The 21,024-nt window shown below is 29.2% G+C and overlaps 4 protein-coding genes across 4 annotated transcripts; 3 read left to right on the forward strand and 1 right to left on the reverse strand.

Annotated features, from left to right (window-relative positions):
* Positions 1–511: 511 nt before the first annotated feature.
* On the forward strand, positions 512–1,511 carry LOC145843294 (UPF0561 protein C2orf68 homolog). Its single transcript, XM_082950761.1, has one exon. It carries the CDS (start codon positions 525–527, stop codon positions 1,080–1,082), a length of 558 nt encoding a protein of 185 aa, XP_082806887.1. The 5' UTR covers positions 512–524; the 3' UTR covers positions 1,083–1,511.
* A 655-nt stretch (positions 1,512–2,166) lies between these two features.
* On the forward strand, positions 2,167–6,269 carry LOC145849192 (translation initiation factor eIF2B subunit delta-like). The gene is made up of 4 exons (XM_082954344.1): positions 2,167–2,385; positions 4,738–4,857; positions 5,039–5,284; positions 5,557–6,269. The coding sequence occupies exons 1-4, from the start codon at positions 2,245–2,247 to the stop codon at positions 6,247–6,249; spliced, it is 1,200 nt and encodes a 399-aa protein (XP_082810470.1). The 5' UTR covers positions 2,167–2,244; the 3' UTR covers positions 6,250–6,269.
* Positions 6,270–6,690: 421 nt separating this feature from the next.
* Positions 6,691–8,765, forward strand: LOC145849271 (dynein light chain Tctex-type protein 2B-like). The gene is made up of 4 exons (XM_082954460.1): positions 6,691–6,835; positions 7,105–7,238; positions 7,618–7,751; positions 8,258–8,765. The coding sequence occupies exons 1-4, from the start codon at positions 6,735–6,737 to the stop codon at positions 8,303–8,305; spliced, it is 417 nt and encodes a 138-aa protein (XP_082810586.1). The 5' UTR covers positions 6,691–6,734; the 3' UTR covers positions 8,306–8,765.
* A 9,561-nt stretch (positions 8,766–18,326) lies between these two features.
* Positions 18,327–20,737, reverse strand: LOC145836251 (uncharacterized). Its single transcript, XM_082944073.1, has 4 exons — positions 20,613–20,737; positions 19,818–20,240; positions 19,362–19,550; positions 18,327–18,496 (listed from the first exon to the last, which is right to left on the reverse strand). Exons 1-4 carry the CDS (start codon positions 20,674–20,676, stop codon positions 18,327–18,329), a joined length of 846 nt encoding a protein of 281 aa, XP_082800199.1. The 5' UTR covers positions 20,677–20,737.
* Positions 20,738–21,024: the final 287 nt, after the last annotated feature.

The following is a 21,024-nucleotide window of genomic DNA, read 5'->3' on the forward strand; positions in this document are numbered from 1 at the left end:
TAGTTAACTTATGGACTAAGGTTTTTGTTATTTATCAATATGATAACTTTTGAAATATGTACAAATGGTTTTTTATGTATATTTAACAAAAGTTTTCTCCTGTTAATATACTTTATTGTCTAAGCATCTTCAGGACAATAGTAAAATAATTATAAGTCTGGTGTATGTAAAAAAATAAGTATTGTTATTATATATCAAGTAGTTTATTTAGTTTATTCTTGTACAAAACTTCCAGACTTTAAAATTATTTATTACCATTGTCCCAAAGATTTTTGTGTGGACAGTAAATCATTATTGAGGGCTGAAAACTTTTGTTGAATAAGCTATTTTGAAAGACCTCAAGCTACATAATTTTTAAAGTGACAAAAAAAATTGTGATTTTTTAATAAAATTTATCTTTAACTTAATAAAATTTGTTAGTATTAATGTAATTTTTTTAATAAAAAAGGTATATAAAGCTACTCTACTGATTTTAGACACTCATAAAAGCCCAAACTAATATTTCAGCATAACATAACTTAGCAATGTACTCCATGTCAAAGCTCAGATATTCTGACAGCAATGAAGACGATGAAAGCTTCTATGACAAGCCCCTCTCCGAAGAAGAGGAAGAAGAAGTCGACTGGGATTGCCAAGAAAAGAAAAACCCGGGGCTGGACATGAGCCATGGCTTCATTCACCACATTCGCCAGAACCAGGTGGACCGTGACAACTTTGACAAGATGAAAAAATCAGAGAGCACGAGAAAGAAGGCGCCAAAGAAAAAGTATCCCGCAGAGAGAAACTTGTATGTTCCGCCCAGTGAGCGCAGAAACAGCATGGCTGGGCGCAGAAGCAATATGACTGGGCGCAGAAGCAATGTGAGTGAAGCAGCGTTCGAGGAAGATTACAGCGATGAAGAAAGGCCTCTTTACAAACTGTCCTACACTGACATTTATAAGAAGACCCATTACCTGACAGTGAGCAAAGATGACGATCCTGAAGTGGTTGCCATGAGGCTGATGAAAATTGCAAACATTCCCGATGACCTTTACGACGCTTTGGTGTGGAAAATTAAAACGGATAAGCAGAAGTACAGGTGACTGGAATGAAGGGAAACTGAAACAATGACTTGATTATATCTTGCTTGTTTAAATGTTAATTCGTTGTTGCTTTAGCAGCCTAGTTGACCAAGCTGAAAATGGTTTTATAGACAAGTTGTTATGATTTTTACAAAATTATGGTTTTGTTTTGTACATTTGTAAGTAGATAACTTTTTGTAAGTTTTTAATTAAAAAAAATATTTGTTTTAAATTTAAACAGCAATTTATGTCATACCCAAGAAATATGCTAAACCCAAGTTTGAAAATAATTATTTAATTTTTGTAACATTTTTTTTTAAACTAATTATTTCTAACGTTAGTAAAGGAAATTTTTATAGTATACATGACTCTAATTTATATTTAAAAAACATTTATTTTGATTTCCTAAGGAAAAAAAAACGTTTTCTACGAAGTTTAAAATAGTCTAAATACCTCATGTTTCCCATGTTTATAAAGTATGGTTTAATTAGTTTCTGAAATTTAAGTTATTATGTTTAAAAAATTTAGAAACATAAACAATCAATAGTTTTATTGTAATAAATTGAAATTTTTATAGAAAAAAATCGAAGGTGAAGTTACTTAAAGTGTTAATGATGATTAGTTTTTTGTTTATACTACTTAAAAAATATATTTCAAACAATATAGTAGCAAGATAAATATTTAAGAATTGTCAGCGTTGTTTTTTATTGTGCCTTGCTGTTGCTTATTGTTTGTTATTGTGCCAAATTATCATATTTATTACTTATAACTGATAGTTTTCTTGAATGATTTTTTTTGCTTCTTTTAGTTTCAAAATATTTAGAATTTTGCTACAAGTAAACTGCTCGTTGGCACGAATATATATAATATATATAATTATAGGTTTAATGATTTTTATATTTATAAGTTTTTGTTAACATATTCTGTTCATTAGAATAGTATATAAAAGTTGAAACTAATATTTTTATTTACGAAAATTGAAAAAAAAGATTTTCATTTCAAGTCCTGCTATAACTGCTATTAAAAAACCCCTCAGATCAAATTAAAAATATTTCCCAAAACAAATACAAACAAAATGGCTGGCGAGGAGGCGCAGAAGAAGAGCAAGGCTGAGCTGAAGAGGGAGCGGAGGGAGAAACAGGAGAGGGAGCGAGCGTTGAAGGCGCAGAGGAAGGAGGAGGAGATGCGGAAGGGGGAGGGCAAGAAGAAGGCCAACATACAGATGCCGGCCACCATACAGGCCGACAACCCGCAGGTGATCAAGAAGCAGACGCAGCAGTTGCTCAGGCAGAACGTGCAGAGGCACGCGGATGAGCAGAAGAAGGTGAGTTAATTTATATTTGCTCGTGTTGCAAGTCATTAGGGCTTGATTAGCAGTAATTATTTTTTTGGCTTTTTATATAAAATAATTTTTTTATTTATATTTTCTCATAAACTCAGACTAGCTTTTAATCAGTCAAGCATTTTTTTGCTTCTTTTAGTGGCGACTTTGTAATTTTTATGACTTAATTTTTTTTTTATAAAATTGTGTTTTTTCATCTAAATACTTTGTTTATATTGTTATTGTTATATTAATTATTGTTGTCATTATTGTTATAGTATTATTGTTATTAATTTTATTATTATGAATATTAATTTGTTTCTAGATAATTATGCTTCATTAACAAGTACTACTTTATTCAGTCTTTGGATTTAACTACTTTTTTAAATAACAATTCAGGTTAGTTTTTGATAATAGAGTGGCAACCCTATAATGTTTTACCAAGAATTTTTTTTTCAACCGGTTTATCTTGGCTGTAAAAGCTTTCCTGGTTTTTTTTGTTTTTTGTAAATAACCTTAAATACAAAAAAAAAAAGTTTTTATATCTTTAAAATTAATTTGTAAATAAAAAATAGTTCATCTAAATTTTATGTATCGAAAACACATCTAAAGTACGATTACAGTATCTTGTCAGTAGTTGTAAACTTAAATTTTTTAAACTTTGAATTGAATGTTCTACTAAGAGGGATAAGAAAAGTTGTACCACAAAAAGCCTGGATTAGGTTTACAAAAAACTATTTACCACCCTTTAAAATACAAAACTTTTGAAAAAAACTTATTTCTCACTAAATGTTTTGTGGAAGGTAAAATTAATTGTACTTACTTATTTTTGTACAGCCTAACACTTTAGGTAAAATCGACTAAAGGAAATATTAAGATACATAACAATAAAATTGTTAAATTAGTGAAGCTTTGAACCCAAACTAAAAGTTTAAAAATACTGACGATATCTAAGTAAGTACAGATCCTATGTTATTGGTTTAAGTTTAAAATATATATGAAGTTCATGTAAAATGTAAATTTAGATTCTTGTTTAATCTAAAAAATACTTGGTTTGTTAATAAACAATTTTTTTGTAAATATTGTTTTTCTTAATTTTGAGAGTGAACATAAATATCAAATTGAAAAGATTACTTTATTTTATAACATTGTAATGTTGTTATGTTTGCTATAAAGTCTATAAGTTGATAAATTTTAGTAATAAACATTGCATCTCTTAGTTAAAAAGTTTTTAATTAAATCTTTTTTTAATTTATTCTGTAATTAAATTATATTTTTAATTATATTTTATGATCCTTTAACTTTCGTAAATGATAACCTAATGAAAAAAAAACTTGTGACAATCAAAAGTTAAGTTTTTTATGCTGATTTTGATTGCAAATTAAAATATAAACAATCAAAGAAGCAAGATATAAAACTTAACAACAACGATTTGATAGTTACTTATTTCATTAAAAACGAATGTTGATTTTGTATATTAAAATGATACCACAGCTGTATGAAGTTTTATAGAAATGATAAGTAGTGCTACTCTTAATTATCTGTGTACTCATCATAAAACATATTCAAAATTTTTACGAATATTTTTCAGAAATACATATATATATATATATTTTTTCTAAATAATTGACCCATATTTTTCAAGGTAGTCTTCGTCAAGCACTTGAATTTTTCAAGTCAAATAAAAAGCATAAAAAATAGCTTAACAATATATTTTAAGTAAAGCTGAACCCCCTATGGCCTTAAATATATAAACCCTAGTTTATTACTTTTTATTTTTTTTGTTACCATAAAATAGTTGGTACATTTTATTGACAAACCTCTTGTATCTATGAGTTTTGTTTGTAAAAAAAAACATAAAGTTAAGAAATATATATAAACTGATTTCATTTACTTTTATAATTCATTAAGAATAACAATGGTATTTATACTTTCTTAATTAACAATATTAAAGTGCTGTACTTTTTAGAAATTAAGTGCCAAATTAATTCTCAAGTAAATAGTTTTTAAACAAGTGATTTTAAAAATTTATGTGCTCGATTTGATTGCTTAATTTTTAATCGCATGAATGTTATCTAAATTAAAGACTATTAAAGAAGCAAGTTATAAAATATAGCAACAACAGTTCAAAAAATAAAATATATTTTTGAATATTAATGTTGCTACTTCATGTTAATACCACATAATAAAGAGTTTTCATACTACTCTTTATACTGTGCGTACTCACTATATAATATTCAAAAGTTTTTATGATTTTTTCAGAACTATTTAAAAGCACTATACATAGTTACATTTAGATTACAAAACCATACTGTAATTTATATATCATATTAACACAAAAATATTATTTTCTAGGTGGCCTTCGTGAAGCACTTGCACCAGTATGACCGCAACGTGCCCATCACGAAATCGCAATCATTCGGAGGCAACGCGGTGCACCCTTCGATCAGGAAGCTGGGACTCAAGTACTCCCAGGTTGAAATTTGTTACTTTTTAAATAGAGTTGTTTAACTTTTGAGTTAGTGAGGTTCTCATCTTCGTTTCTATCTTCAAGCAATCTTAAAAATATATTTTGCAAATTAGTAAAAAAAAATATTGACCAGAATAAAATATATTTTTCCCCGATTTACTGATTAATTTTACAACCATGTAACAGGACGTCATCTGTGGATCATCAGCAAGGTGCAACGCTTTAATAAAAGCTTTAATAAGGATGACAAAAGACATGAGGGTACCCGAGGGCAAGGAGTTCAAGATGCATTTTGATTTGAAGCTGAAGCAGGCAATCAACTTCCTTGAGCAGTGCCGCCCCAAGACCATCAGCATGGGCAACATGATCAAGAGGGTGAGGGAAGAGTGGCAGAAGTTTGAGCGGGACGTGAACGAGGAAGAAGGAAAGAAGGTGCTTTGTTTTTTACACTGATTTCGATTGCATAGTTTTCCGTTTTAAATGTAGGCAAATAAAGAATTAATATTTAAAACAATAAACAAAAAATTAAAAATTACTTAATTTACTATAAACTTACGTAGTTTCTTTATGTTAAATTGTTATCACAGTTATATGAACTTTTCATAAAATGACTAGCAGTACCCTTAATACCCTGTATAAGCAATATAAAAAGTTTTCAAAATAATATCATGCATATATTCTGAACACAAAATATTATTTTCAAGGTTCTGATCGAGTGCCTGGAAAACTACGCCAGGATGATCCAGATGGCTGGTGAGGTGATCGTGGAGTCGACGGTGACAAAGATCAAAAACGGAGACAGGATACTCACTTACGGCCACTCTAGATTGGTGGAGCAGTCGCTGGTACAAGCGAAGATGGAGGGGAAGGATTTCACCGTGGTGGTGGTCGACAGCAGGCCCAAGGTGAACGGCCTGGCGCTGGTGAAAAAGTTGGTGGAAAACAACGTGAAGAGCGCGTACTGCTTCATATCGCACATCTCGAACGCCATGCACCACGTGGACAAGGTCATATGCGGCGTGCAGAGCGTCTTCTCGAACGGCTACGTCCTGGGCAGCATCGGAACGGCGACCATCAGCATGGTGGCCAAAAAGTACAACGTCCCGTTCATAGCGTGCTGCGAGGCGTACAAGCTGTCCAGCCACTCGCAGACCGACTCGTTCACCAAGAACGACCTGGGCGACCCGCGGGACGTCTTGGAGCCGCACGACGCGAACTGCAGGAAGCAGGTGCTGAAGGAGATGTGGAGCAACGAGAACTTGCTGGCGATAAACATGACGTACGAGGTCACCCCGCCCAAGTTCGTCAGCGTCCTCGTTACCGAGTTGGGGGAATTCCCGACCATCTCGACGCCGTCCGTGATCAAGCTGGTGGCGCAGCAGGCCGAGACTGCGTAGTATATGGAGGGGTGTGAAGAATAATGGTTTTTCAATGACTTATTTTCATCAAATATTTTTTTGCCGTCTTCAGATTTTGTTTAATTGAGTTGGTGTCATCTGAAATGTTTTAGATTTTGTGCAAACTTTGGGTTAACAACTCGACTTATTGTGAAATAAAAACATTAACTAAGGTTCTATATGTCTTTTTTGAGTTTTTCAACCTTGTATAGTTAACTGATTTTTAGGTAATATAGATATATTGTTTATAAAGCTTTTATTGGCAACAGTTTGCACAAATTTTGATTATAAACAAATTATTCTTATTTTGTTTTAAAAATAATAAACAACTTTTTGTGAAACTATCTAAAATGCAACGATATAAAGAAGTATTTGATTCCAATAAAAAAAAAATTCTGAATAACAAATGTTTTAATTTCGCAAACTCAACTATATGATATTACAGGAATAGTTTTTTAAGAGAAAATTAACAAATAATTGTAACAATGAGTACAGCAACTCAAGAAAGTTTCAGGGGAAACACTGAAGTCGTTCAGGAAAAACCTCAGGAAGCCACGTACATGATACGCCCCAACTACAATAAAAAGTAAGATTTTTTTTTTAATAAAATAATCATTAATAACTAATACATTCAGTTGTATAAAATATTTTTCGTTTTTTTTTTGTTACGTCAGTTATGAAATAATGCTTAATTAAGTGTTTAAAGCTTATTATTTAAGTTTTTCTCTTATATTCGAAATATTTTTTTTCAAAAAGTTTAGTTAAAATTTTATAATTTAACTTTGGTTTTTAATTGCTCAATACTGCAAAAAAATCAGCACGGTTGTTTTCATTGTCATTACATAAACATTTTAGATTCAAAAAGCTAGAAGTGGCAAAGATAATAACTGAAGTCTTAAAGAATACCTTGGAGGGTCAGTCGTTCGACTCTGATAAAGTGGGGAGTTGGACTACGAGTATCTCGAATGAAGTTAAAAATAGATGCAAAGGTATTAGATGTTTATAAAAATAATATTCCGGAATTAACAGTCTAAATTGTTTAATTTGTCTTAGCTACCGTCATAACTTATCATGGATGATTATCTTACACAGTTAAATTGTTTAGTCGTTAAATGTTAACAGACCATAAAAAGTTCTTATTTTACTGCAATTTGAAAAGAAAAGTTTCAATTGTTAAAACAATTCAGAATACATTTAAAAATGTAAATTAAACATTTCCACTTTTTTTTTTCTATAAGTTAATAACTACTGTATTATTTGATAATTAGTTAAATTTACTTTTGACTTATTTTAGTGCAGCTTAAAAAAATTAAACTCAACCTTTATAATCCACACTTGATTCAGTAGTATTACAAAACATTTCTACAGAACTGGAGTTCGAAAGGTACAAGATAGTGGTCCAGTGCCTGATAGGGGAGCAGAGGGGAGCCGGCGCTAAGATGGGTTGCAGGTGCTTCTGGGACTCGGACACCGACAATTACGCCCAAGAACTGTTCACCAATGTCAGTTTACTGTCTTCTGAATAAAAATATGTAATAAAAATACCTTAAGTTTAAATAACCAAACAATCTCAGTTTCACTGATGTTTTTTTAACTGTAAAAAATTGTTTTTTTTACGTCGAAAAAGGTAGGATAAAAAGCGATCATAAACGTAAGCTTTGCCATGTTAACTTTACTGTTTAGAAATATTTATCTGCATTCTATAAGCTAATTAATGTCAGTTTTTCAGCTGTAAAATAGGTGATTTTTCTGTGTGGCAAAAACTGTTTAGTTTGATTTTACGTCTGAAAAGGTTAAATAACAGGCAATTATGCTCTTAAAGCTTTACCATTTTAATTATACTGTTTACAAGCAAATATTTACTACTAGCAACTACTTTTAAGCAAAAAACAGATTAACGTTTTTTAATTGTCTAACTTTTTTTAATTAAACAAAAAAAAATTAATGATACGACATAATTTTGTTCACATTTTATTTTTATTTCAATATTTTCTTCTTAATATTTCAGAGCACATTGTTTTGCGTCACCGCTGTTTTTGGAGTTTATTACTACTAGTTTGGAGAAATTCGTTTAAATCTTCTACACATTCCGTTTTATTTTTCTTCAAAAAAATCTACAGATTTAATCAACAAAAGACCACTGTGTTAATGTGTTTTCATAAATTTGCTTCTTCAAAAAAAATTGCACTTACTTTTTCATATAACTTTATTTTACTTGATTTTTTTTGTAGATATGCAATATAATATTTTTTTAACAAGTTAGCAACAATAAAAGTTTAAAAATTATAATTTTATCATAATGTTATTTGTTTTAAAAACTAGGTTTTACCAAGGCTTCAAGTTCTGTAGACTTACTTGCTGATTTATTTAACTAGTCAGTTAGTTTAATAGTAAATAACATACAACAACTAAATGATCTAAAAAAGCATGGGAAATTGGGATATTAGAGTTATATTTGATTCTTTATGGCTTCATATCGACTAAATGATTTTTAATAATTAGATAAATTGATTTTACAACTATGACTTGTGTTGAATAAATGTTAGTTGAATCTCTTTTTTTTAATTTACCAGTAAACTCAGTCTAACTTGTAATTTTTTTTTTGATTTTTATTGTAAAGACTTTTAAATCCGTAAAGTAAAGCCGCATGAAAATATTATTATTTATACATAAAGTAATAGAAACATCAAAGTTGAGTCTTGCTTGAAATATTTTTTGGCGCATCAAAGGTTTTTACTAAAGTAAATTAAAAAAAAACATATAAAACAAACCTTATCAAAACTGTATTGTTATATTTGAAAAACTTAATTGATTTTACTTTTTGTAACTATACACAAAAGTTTTTATTTACAATAACATTATACTGTAAAAATAAACTAAGTTATGTTTAAGGAAAAAGATGGTAGTTTTGTATTTTTTATTAAAATGCTAAATAGTAAAAATATCTCCTAACATACAATATGACTTATAAGATACTAAAATATGTGTGAGGTCCAGTGAAAGATATTCGTTAAAAGACAAAATGAACAACAGCATTTATTAATACTATTACAAAGTAATTAAAAAATCATGAAACTGATAGAAACATTTAACTATAAATATTGATCTACCGGATTCGGATTTTTTTTTTTTTTGAATAATTTGTCCTGTATGGACCTACTTTTCAAATTAAGGTCTAGCAAAATGCGATTAGTTTTAAATTTTTAAAGTAATGCTAAATTCAGCGTCCTAAATAATTTTGTTTTCACCTTGTATTTTGCTCTATCTTGAAATTAAATAATTTTTTGCTTAATTATCTAAAATTCAAAGAACTTTGTTACAAAACGTTAAATAAAAAAATTAGATTAAAAACAAATATTGGTTTGTTACGATAAGAAGGAAAAGGACTTTATTAACCAATGAACATGCTTTTACTGACCTAAATAAAGAAAATATATGCTAGTAATGTACAAGCTAAAATCTTTTGATAAGTCTTAATTAGTTCCAATAGTAACAGATTAAGATTGAAAATATATGCAAACCTTTACACTATAGGTCCATTACTATTTCTAACAGCAATATGTTACTGTATTTTTGTGCTTGATAGTTTTCCTAAAGCTGTAATATCAGGTGCTTTTTAAAATTATTTTAATGTTAAAGTTGATTAAATTATATACGAATTAAATATATTTAAAACAGGGTGGGCATAAAAAATTAGAATCCTGGAAAAAACCTTTATTTTGACAAGATAGGTGATACTTGTTTTTAAGTCCGTAGATGACAATAGAAACTCTAAATTTTCCGTAGGTGCCGATTATAAATTTAGTACACAAAAACAAACTATATACTATGCACAGATGTTTCATAGTATAACATGCGTTAGTCAGCAATGTTTTAAAAGAATACAGATATTCGTCAGAAGAAATTAAATGTGTTTTTAGTTTTTTTAATCAGTTTTCATTAGATCAACTAATGACATAACGTTGAATGAAGCTTTACATAAAATCTAAAAAAATAACTCCAGCACAAATTTAATTTTTCATTTTCCCTTACCAAGCATCAAACGCCTGTTTAAAAACATACAAAATAAAATCAACATTTTAAAAAAATATCTAAAGTTACAAAGATTAAATGTTATTAAGTGTTTGCTAAATATAAAATACCATTTTTAAATCATACTGCATAGAATTATGTTTGGTAACTTTTTTTAAACAAAGATCTTTAAAAAGTTCTTAGTAATGGTGCAAAAAACAATGTATACACAATTAGTTGTTAGCTGCTTGGAAGCAAATCGTTGAACACAATATATCTAAACAATTGTTTGTCTTATTAAAAAAGTTGTTTATATATTTGGTTAATTTAATGTTAATTGCTAAGGGGGCATTTAGATTTACACGTTATGTAACTAACTTTTTAATATAAAAAAATAGATTTGTTGCTGTAGAAAGAAGAAAGGGCGAGACTAATGTATTTTACCTTAAAAAAATATTTTCTGCTAAAACTTAGTTATAATTTTTAATATCCATTTTTGATGGATTATATGAAATTTCCAACTAGTTTGAATACTTATTTATTTTTTTGTAGAAATACAACGGCTTCTTTAAACTATTACAAATTGGTGATAAAAAAGCTATATTTAGCATTGTTAAAAATTTTTAATAATTTCTTTTTTAACTTAGTACTTTTGAAATATCTAACAAAATAAAATCAAGTTCCCATCCTTTTATTCCCTACATAAAACAAGTGATAATGACTGCTTTTTATACTACGAGACTAATGTTTATTTTTACATCAAAATATAAAATGTGGATGTTTTATCTAAATTAGCATAGTCTTCTGTTTTTATTATCAGTTTATTAAACACGATAAAGAAATTACGCTCAAGATTATGGGTGGGTGTCAGAATGACACAGCGACAAAATGACACGGTGCGTCACTTTGGCACGGAGGGTCACTTTGACACGGAGGGTCACTTTGGCACGGCGACAAAATGACACGGTGCGTCACTTTGGCACAGCGACAAAATGACACGGTGCGTCACTCTGGCACGGTGCGTCACTTTGGAACGGAGGGTCACTTTGGCACGGCGACAAAATGACACGGAGGGTCACTTTGGCACAGCGACAAAACGACACGGTGCGTCACCTTGGCACGGTGCGTCACTTTGGCACAGCGACAAAATGACACGGTGCGTCACTTTGGCACAGAGGGTCACTTTGACACAGCGACAAAACGACACGGTGCGTCACTTTGGCATAGCGACAAAATAACACGGTGCGTCACTTTGGCACGGAGGGTCACTTTGGCACAGCGACAAAACGACACGGTGCGTCACTTTGGCACGGAGGGTCACTTTGGCACAGCGGCAAAATGACACGGTGCGTCACTTTGGCACAGCGACAAAATGACACGGTGCGTCACTATAGCATGGATAAACAAACTTATATGCAAAACTAATCTTTTTCAGTATTATAACTTTTAATTGTAAAACTTTGATAGTAATTAGTTGAAAAAAAGATTTATTATATTTTTTCCAAACTATAGTAGCTTGATACATTTGAAACTATATATGATACAATGCTTTAAAATTTAAGTCCAAGTATAAAAACAAAAATAATCATAAATTTTACTTTTTACGTTTCACAACTTTTTATAATTATGTAACGAATAAAATTTAGTATTTTTTGTTAAACGTTTAATTAATTATTATCAGGAATTGTTATAAAAAAAAACTAAGATTTAATTTTATACAGTGTTATTTCGTTGTAAGAATAAGTCATGCGTGTTTTAACTCTAGTTTTTGAAAATACAGAGTTTAGCTGCTTTTGTAGTATCTAGCCAGTTATATTAAGTATGTTTAATATTTTAACCTAGTAGTTTGTTTAAACATAAAAGTTTTATTATTACTGTTTTTTAAACGACAAAAGGTTATCGCTCGAAAAGTTATACCAAAGAACATTTCAGTTATCGAGTCGTAAATCACATGCTTTAACAATCTATTACGTGCAGTTAAAAATAAACTTTTTAAAAGTTAAGTCCTAAATTTCCAAAAACATACAAAAAAAAATGTTCAACAAAAGTTAATAAGTTAGGATGTTTACTTAAAACTCTGTATTGAAAATGTATAATAAACTTGTCTAAAAGCAAATAATTAAAATAAACGGTCCTGGAGCCTAAATTTTTGAAAAAGTTAAAATTAGTATTATGAACAGTTGAGAGAAAATTATGAGTCTGATGCAACTATTCATGCGCATTTATGAATTTATCACTTTTAATAAAATTAAGCACTAGAGGTTATACAACTTGAGTCCTAATAAATCAAAATTAGTTGTTCTTAAAAATAGTGTATTAAATGTTAAGTTTATCGTCAATTTAGATAATTCTAATAAAGTTGATACTTCAAGTCTTTTTAATTTTTACAAAACTTTGTAGCCTAAAATATAAAGAATAGAACTTAGAGTATGACAGATATTATAGTATTTTTTTGCATTTAAGGAATTAAATAGCATTTATACTATTAGTTTTAGTATTATTATAGTAAGAAAAATTGTATTCTGTTAAAACAAGTCTACAATTGTATTACAAGTGTGTAGTTGTGGTTTATTTAGATTTATTTAAAGAGATGCTTGATGTAGGGAATGTTTTTCTATAAAAACTAATTTGTTTGCGGTTATTTGTACTTATACTTTTATCTATGCATTTTTAGTGCTTAGGTGCACAATTTTATTTGCGAAAGAGCATTATATTTCTACTTCTAAGTGCACGATTTTGTTGCAACTAACAAAAGTCACATAGAGGCGTAAAATTTCGATCTTTTAAGTCAAGTGCACAGTGGTTTTTTGAAGATGTTGCAACTAACGTAAATCGTCAGGAAACGCAGTATTTTAGTTTAAAATTGTAACCTAATAAGTCGTCAAAAGAGCGCAAGTATCACTTTCTTTAAGCATAAAATCGAAAAATAAGAACCGCATTAGAATTTAGAATTACAACAGCAGAAAAGTTGTTTTCGATAACGTCTGAGTTTTAGTTTATAAAACAAATTTTCCTCTGTGTTTACACCTACTAGTTTATTGTTTTGATGTGCTGAATGATTGATCTAAAATGTAGATTGTATTTTTTAAATCAGAATGTTGTTGAAGTTTAAAAAATAGGATTATATGAGTTATATGAGATTTATTTTTTTAGTCGTAAAATGGCAAGTCATTTTTTAATTTTTATTACTCGTATCAAGTACTAGTACAAAACTGTGTTTAAGTTTTTCCTTTCGAAAGAAATCAAAAATAAATTCCCTTTAACTTTAGCAGTCGTATTTTGTTAAAAAAGTTGCTGCTTTCGCATCTTTTTGAACTTTGTTTAATACAAATAATTATTTGTCGTTTATTAAGCTTATACACCTTGCTACTGCTTAAAAATGAGTATGTTGTTTATAAGTACAACGATGGACAACAGAAGGTGTAAACATTACGTGTTTCACTTTATTTTATGAAGTCACGATCAAAAATTCCTGCGGTCTTTGTTTTTAAAGTTAATCAATGTGATTGTTGCTGATTCTACAAAACTGGTTAGAAGACAGGAAACCGAAAAGTTTCCTAGAAAAACAAGATCGTTGTCCATACCAATGAAGATTGAAGTTTCACAACAAATCGTTCCCTCCCTTATTAACCACCGTGTCATTTTGTCGCTGTGCTAAAGTGACCCTCCGTGCCAAAGTGACGCACCGTGTCGTTTTGTCGCTGTGCTAAAGTGACCCTCCGTGTCAAAGTGACGCACCGTGTCGTTTTGTCGCTGTGCCAAAGTGACCCTCAGTGCCAAAGTGACGCACCGTGTCGTTTTGTCGCTGTGCCAAAGTGACCCTCCGTGTCAAAGTGACGCACCGTGTCGTTTTGTCGCTGTGCCAAAGTGACCCTCAGTGCCAAAGTGACGCACCGTGTAATTTTGTCGCCGTGTCAAAGTGACCATTTGTGCCAAAGTGACGCACCGTGCCAGAGTGACGCACCGTGTCATTTTGTCGCTGTGCCAAAGTGACGCACCGTGTCATTTTGTCGACGTGTCAAAGTGACCCTCTGTGCCAAAGTGACGCACCGTGCCAGAGTGACGCACCGTGTCATTTTGCCGCTGTGCCAAAGTGACGCACCGTGTCATTTTGTCGCCGTGCCAAAGTGACCCTCCGTGCCAAAGTGACGCACCGTGCCAAGGTGACGCACCGTGTCATTTTGTCGCTGTGCCAAAGTGACGCACCGTGTCTATTTGACGACCGTGTCATTTTGTCGCTGTGTCATTCTGACCCGCTCCCCAAGATTATGGTAAGAGGACCTGGTTTATAAATAGACATTTCGGCCCGAGAGCTACTCGCTTATTAGCTAAAGAAAATGTTTTAAATGAACAAAAATTCTAGTTTTTTTAGATTTGAATTTATAGTAGTTAATATCATATCCTACTTATTTGCTAAAATTCGAAAACATACATAACTTAAGTAACATCTTTGAGAAACAGTTATTTAATAATGTAATAAAGCTTGTAATGTCAAACTAAATTACTTTATTAATAAACGAAGATTATTTTAAACACTTGAAACTAAGTTATCTCGGATGTGTTACTAAACTTTATCAAATTAAGGAACGGACTTTTATTTTGTTATACTTTAATTTCGTGTTTAAGTTGTAGATTAGCAATATACTATATTTTTTAATTAAGACTATTTTTGTTCCGAAAAAGTAGTGTAGTAAAAACGCTCAATTTAAAAAAATTTAAGACAAACAAAAATAATAATTACATGTATGTTAAGAAAAAAATAAGTTTTTCTTAAACAAAATTTGTTTATAAACACAACTTGTAACTATAAACTTGAATTAAATTTATTCCTTATGCGTAAGTTGTTTTGGCTGATTTATTTAAATTTTTCTAATGATTAATATCTCACTTCTAATACATTCCTACAAGTAATTCTTTTTTGTACGTTTTAAACTTAATTAGTAAGGAATTAAAATAAGTATGTGTGTAATATAACTGTTATAAGCTAGTAATAAATGAATTTGTTATATATTGAAGAATTTTTTTTAAGTCTAATTTATTGAATCAAGACCCGGGTCTCAGTCTACCGAAAGCTTGTGGTCTTATGATTAAAAAAGTATGATCAAACCTTTTTCCCGGTGTTTTCTTTAACATACATATATATGTAGAAATATATGATACAGTCTTGGGCATTTTCATAAAACTAATAATAGTTTTTCTTTGAGTAAATTTTTAGTTTCCTGAAAAACAAATGTACAATGATAAAATTACCCCGCGCGTTTTTGAACTATTATTTTTATCACTGTGTTATTAGTTTTTTGAACAACAAAAAAACGTTCAAAATATTTGGTCCAAGGACCTAATGCACGAAGAACCTTAGATTATCAAGTCGTACACTACGGATACCTTTAAACGTCTTGTCTATGACAAACTAATTTGTATACTGTTGGCTAAATGTATTCAATTATTGAAAATTTTATATAAAAAGCTTTAGAAGAATATTTACTACATTCTTCTATCGTTATATTGATTTTATTTAAATTACCTTTATGTCTTGACCCAAAATTTAATCAAAGTAATATTGTTGATATTAAATTATTAACTCTATAACTTTTAAACTATTAAGGGTCGCGTCTTTATTTCAATATCTTTAAGCAAAAGTAATGATAATGTTGCCAAATTAGTAAGTAAAATTGTTTTGACTGTTTTGCAGAATAATTAATAGTTTTCCTAACCTTTTCGTGATTTACCGATCAAGTGGCAGCTACGTCTGTATGTGTTTACCTGTTATACTGCAACTTAGGCTGGAAAATATTTTTCTGCCAAGTTGTCAATAAACTTTCCTTACTAAGTGGCAACCTTGATTTTTACTTATAAAAAGAGTTGAGCAAAGTTTTAATAAAAAATAACTTGACATTCAAAGTTGAAAACAAAATATTAATTCTGTTACACAATTAAGTGTTCTTTAAAACTTTCGAACTAGAGTACAATATATAGTATTACAAAATATAACCTAACTTAGTTAAAAAATTGTAAAACTTGAGTAACGTTAGTTGATCCAGAAGTCAGCAGACTTTTGTAAGTGGCAGGCTAATTTTCCTAGAAAAAGTTGCTCGAAGGCCGCAGTTTTTTTAAGAACTGTAATAACAATATGAAAACTACATTTGAAAACCAAAAGTAAGATAATATGATATATTACAGAGAACTAGCAAAGATCAATTATAAAATTAAAAGCCTAACTTTAAATTTTTTACTACAAACCGTTATTTTGTTATTTATGTAATAGTATGTTTTTAGGTATAATGTGTCTCGAGGACCGCATATATTTGTTTTGCGGGCTGCATTTGGCACGCTAGCCACAGTTTGTTGACCCCTGAGTTAATGAGTAGTTTGAACAAAAACTAAAATTGAAACTTAGTCTATTTCTTAAGAAATACAACTGTTTAAAAGGTACTTAAAGAATGTTATACAGGTTTTTTTTGTTATGCTGTTATACAAAAAAAAAATTTATAAGTCAATAAAGTTGAAACAAGTATGTCAAATAACAATGACGCTTTGAAGTTTTAACAACGTTTAAGATCAATAATTTTTTCTTGAAGTTTAATTTTTTAATTTAGATTAAATTTACTTTTCATTACTGAACTACAAAAAAACCATTTAGTAATACAAACTAACTCAATTATAAAAATAGAGATTCTGGAAAATCATTATTCATTTTCGGGTTTTAAAGTTTTTCTCCAGAATGACTGGGAAAAACTTCAGCAGAAACATTTCAAAAAACTTTTTAAGCTACTAATGGACTTGCGATCTACCCTTTTTTAGTGCTTCGATACTAAGAACAAAAAAAGTTAGTTTGTCTGCAAAAACTATATCTTCAAAAACATGATTTTCAAATTTATAAAAAGTAGAAAATTTTAGAACATAATTTGCTGCATGAATGTTCATCACGAATATAAACTTAAATAACTAAACAGTGTATAATGTAGAATAGCATCTAAAAAACAACGATTAATTTATTTTTTAAGGTTACCGTAAATGAAACCAAGTAAAAGGTTCCGAAAACATTCCTGCGACAGCAATTTCTACAAGAAACTTGCTAAACACTGCCATTTAACTTATCTAGTAAGCATTTTTATGCTGTTGGCAGTAAAATAAATCACAGCAGAGCGGTTATAATAGAAGTTACCTAAAGTCTAGCAGTACTATTTTTTGATAGTTTGTATTTAATTCATCAATACAAGATTATGACGACATAAGTGTTGGAAACCACAGTATTTTCAACAAATTTTTACATTGAACAGTTTGGATCTAGTAAAATAAATGACCTAAGTTTTCAACAAGTAGAAAAAATGACCCCGAAAGTTAGAAGGAGTTAAAATAATGACCACAGATATATTTTAGCAAAAAATAATTGTTTTCCAAAAATTTTTTATAATAAACAAATTTGTTCAGTTTTATATAAATTATTAAAACAATTAGTAAAAAAGTTTAGCCTTTTTTATTATAAATTTTTCCCTTTTTTTTATTTTTTTTTACTATCAGTACTACCCCTAACCCTTACGTTTGGTAACTAGCTTTTTTTTTAATGTTTTTATTTTGTTATTACTTTTTGTTAGCTATCACTGTTACCCCTAACCCTTGGTAATTAACTCCATTTTGCTTAATAATACTTATGATTTATTTACTATTTTATTATTTCAATACCACTGTTACCCATATCCCTTTGTCGTTTTTTTTTTTGGATTTTTTATTTATAGTTTATTATCTTGAAGTAAAAAAAAAGACCCCAGACTTTAAAATGTATAAGTATTGACCCCGGGGTTATTTAAAAATCTTAAACTAAAGTAACAATTTAAAAAGCTTTGAATAAAATTTCTCAAGCATGTACATGTTAAAAAAATTAAAGCATAAATATTGTAGTGTTATAAAAAAGTACTAAAATAAATATTAAAATTTACAACACATTCAAAACAATCCAGTTTTAGGTTGAATTTTTTTATTGTATCAACATACGAGTTTAGATAAGAAAATATTAAAAACATTTTCAACGTTGTGACAAACAAATACACAATCACCCTATTTATTTACTATTTTAAAATATCATTATTATTATTGTTTGGTGATCTGTATAGCCAAATAGTTACGTATACAAAAGTAGCAAAAATAAGTAGAACCAAAATTGCTGTTAACAAGTAGTACTCTGCACCATACTGTACTATAACTGAGGTTATTTGAACTTCTGTTGCAACTTCGTCATCTAGAAAAGAAAAAATGTCTACTTGTTTGTTTTTGTAGTTAAATTAGATAACTTCTACAAAAATACATAAAATTAACTACTGAAAAAATGTCACTCTTGATTTGTTGAAATCAGCTTTTAGTTAAAACTGTACTTTTAAAGTTAATTAAATAGCCACTGCGTACTACATTGTTTCAAAAAATTAAAAACGATTTTTTTTATTAATTTTTTTTATGTGTCTGTTAATGAAAAAAAACTTTATAATAATTTATTGATTTAATTTCGCAGTTTCAGTAAACTATCAACTTAAATCAACTAAATTAGTTTTACTTTGTAAAAACTTTATAGTTAAACATTATAAATATTTTTTACAGTATATAGTAAATACTTGAACAATTGCGAATATGTTATAGTTATCAATCATTGATCAGACAAGGATATGTGGTAGTAAAATATTACATTTAACAGTTTTTTTCTCAGAGGTGCTGTTTTTTTAAGGAATGGCCTAGCTTTTTAGATGTAAAACAAAAGTCATTGTAACATTTATTAAATGCATGGTTGCCACTCGTTTTTTCAAAAGTTTTTCCAGGTTTTCCAAATTTCTTCCAGGGTTTTAAAAGTACACATTTTTGAGTCTATTTTTAGTTTAAAATTAAGTTTAAGGTAAGAAACTTTGTTAAATAGTATAAAAACATTGAAAAGATACTACATAGCTACTTTAAATATGTTTTTTAATAAAAAATATTTTTGATGATGACAATTTTTTTGATAGATTATTTAAGTCAAATCGAAATTTTACCACTGTACATGTGAAAATTGTCAAAGTTCCAAGTTTTTCTAGATTTTTTAGTGGTTTTTGTTCAAAATTTAAAAAATAATGTTAAACCTCTATAACAATGAAGTTTGTCTTCATTGAAAGACCATTTTGCGTTCTCATCACATCTCGCAGTGATGTTTGACATAAGAGAGTTTTCATGGAACATCTGGCCACCGTTCTTGCAAACTACCGTTCCAGTGTCGTTGTAGTTTGATGATTCGCTCACAACCTCGAATTTATCGCTTACTAGCTCACACTCTGTTCGTGACAAATAAAATTAATTTTTTATGAAACTTTGAAAATAATTAGAGTTAAGAAGTTTCATTTCAATACATACTAATAAATAATATACAGTAATGATAGTTATTTTTCAGTTAGCAACTTTTACTTCAAACCATGAAAGAATTTCAATACTAAAGCCGAAAAGTGATTATTTGAATACTTTTAAATTAACCATGAAGCGACCAAATAAAAGTTTGATAGTTTCTATTTATTAGAAGTTTTGATTGAAAACAAAAAACTAACTTCTTATCACGATATCACCAACTTCGCAAACTTTTGATATTTCCTTTTTGATTGGTGTGGAATTTTGTTTCCAAATAATTTTATAGCTTCCTGGGGGAGTAAGTCGTTGATTGTAAACAACGTAGATATAAACTAAATGATTTGCGAACAAGTAATTTAAATAGAAAGGTGATTGATAAGGGGTGTTAAATTTTCCGCAGTGACAATCAAAAGTGTTTATCTTTCTACAGTTGAATTCCAAAGGTAGGCTATAAGTAGTTCCATTTGGATGGATTATTTCGATTGTTAACGAGTTGTTCAAATAAGAAGTTGGCATGTTGTAGCACGGTATAGCAATTGAAACACAAGTGAAAGTGTTTGAAATGTCGTTTATAGGGTGAACAGGTTTATGGATGTCGTCAAATAGCACTCCGTAGCACTTTTCTGTAAAATAAATAAGAACAAATTAAATAATGTTGGAATTATAAAATAGTTTTAACTGATTAATCAAGTATGTAAATAAATATAGTTTAAAATATTTTTTTGTTATTTTTAATTTAAATGGTTTGAAATGGATTATAAAACATCCATCAACAGCTTAATATTAATGAGTTAGTAAATTTTAAGCACATCACATATGTTATTTGAAGTAAAAAGATTAGCTGTTTAGCTTAGCAAAAGCTGATTGAAACTTGGTATAAAATAAACAAATAGTTGCATTAATTGTTGCAATTCAATGTAAACGTTAATTTTTTTAGTTTTGTGTAGAACAATCATGTTGTTTTAATCCTGCAAGTTTTTTATTTAGATACTTACCATAAGCACTTGATGTTTCAAGTAAAACTGCACAAAGGGCGATGATATACAGCTTGTTTATCATCTTTGGAAATATGTTGCGTTTATAATGTATTGAGAAATGTATTGCGTTTATAAAGCATATATTTTCTGAAAAACAAAGTGAGCTTAAAAACCTATATTACAGTAAATTTGTTTACATTTTTAACTTATCTTATTTTTTATACTAAGTAAAAACAAATTAATAAACATATTATAGACGATTTAAAATAATTTGATCACATCTTACTGTTCAGTCCTTAACTATATATACATATTCTTGAATACAGCATTTAAAAAGCCTGACATTGACAAGAAAAAAAAGCAAAGTTCTTATTTGTAGTTTTTAGCTACTTCAGAACTGTTATTAAATCGTTTTTTAGTTTTTCTTCTA

Source organism: Thalia democratica, chromosome 1 (assembly GCF_965202585.1).
Source record: "Thalia democratica chromosome 1, ktThaDemo2.hap1.1, whole genome shotgun sequence".
Classification (NCBI taxonomy): Eukaryota; Metazoa; Chordata; class Thaliacea; order Salpida; family Salpidae; genus Thalia; species Thalia democratica.

Excerpts from the sequence above, each read along its gene's own strand:
- LOC145849192 (XM_082954344.1), top strand. The coding sequence starts at position 2,245 with ATGCGGAAGGGGGAGGGCAAGAAGAAGGCCAACATACAGATGCCGGCC. Across the intron at positions 4,858-5,038 it reads TGGGACTCAAGTACTCCCAG|GACGTCATCTGTGGATCATC; the intron begins GTTGAAATTTGT and ends ACCATGTAACAG. Across the intron at positions 5,285-5,556 it reads ACGAGGAAGAAGGAAAGAAG|GTTCTGATCGAGTGCCTGGA; the intron begins GTGCTTTGTTTT and ends ATTATTTTCAAG.
- LOC145843294 (XM_082950761.1), top strand. The coding sequence starts at position 525 with ATGTACTCCATGTCAAAGCTCAGATATTCTGACAGCAATGAAGACGAT.
- LOC145849271 (XM_082954460.1), top strand. The coding sequence starts at position 6,735 with ATGAGTACAGCAACTCAAGAAAGTTTCAGGGGAAACACTGAAGTCGTT. Across the intron at positions 6,836-7,104 it reads CGCCCCAACTACAATAAAAA|ATTCAAAAAGCTAGAAGTGG; the intron begins GTAAGATTTTTT and ends TAAACATTTTAG. Across the intron at positions 7,752-8,257 it reads CCCAAGAACTGTTCACCAAT|AGCACATTGTTTTGCGTCAC; the intron begins GTCAGTTTACTG and ends TTAATATTTCAG.
- LOC145836251 (XM_082944073.1), bottom strand. The coding sequence starts at position 20,676 with ATGATAAACAAGCTGTATATCATCGCCCTTTGTGCAGTTTTACTTGAA. Across the intron at positions 19,551-19,817 it reads TGGTGATATCGTGATAAGAA|AGTGTGAGCTAGTAAGCGAT; the intron begins GTTAGTTTTTTG and ends TGTCACGAACAG. Across the intron at positions 18,497-19,361 it reads CAAACTTCATTGTTATAGAG|ATGACGAAGTTGCAACAGAA; the intron begins GTTTAACATTAT and ends TTTCTTTTCTAG.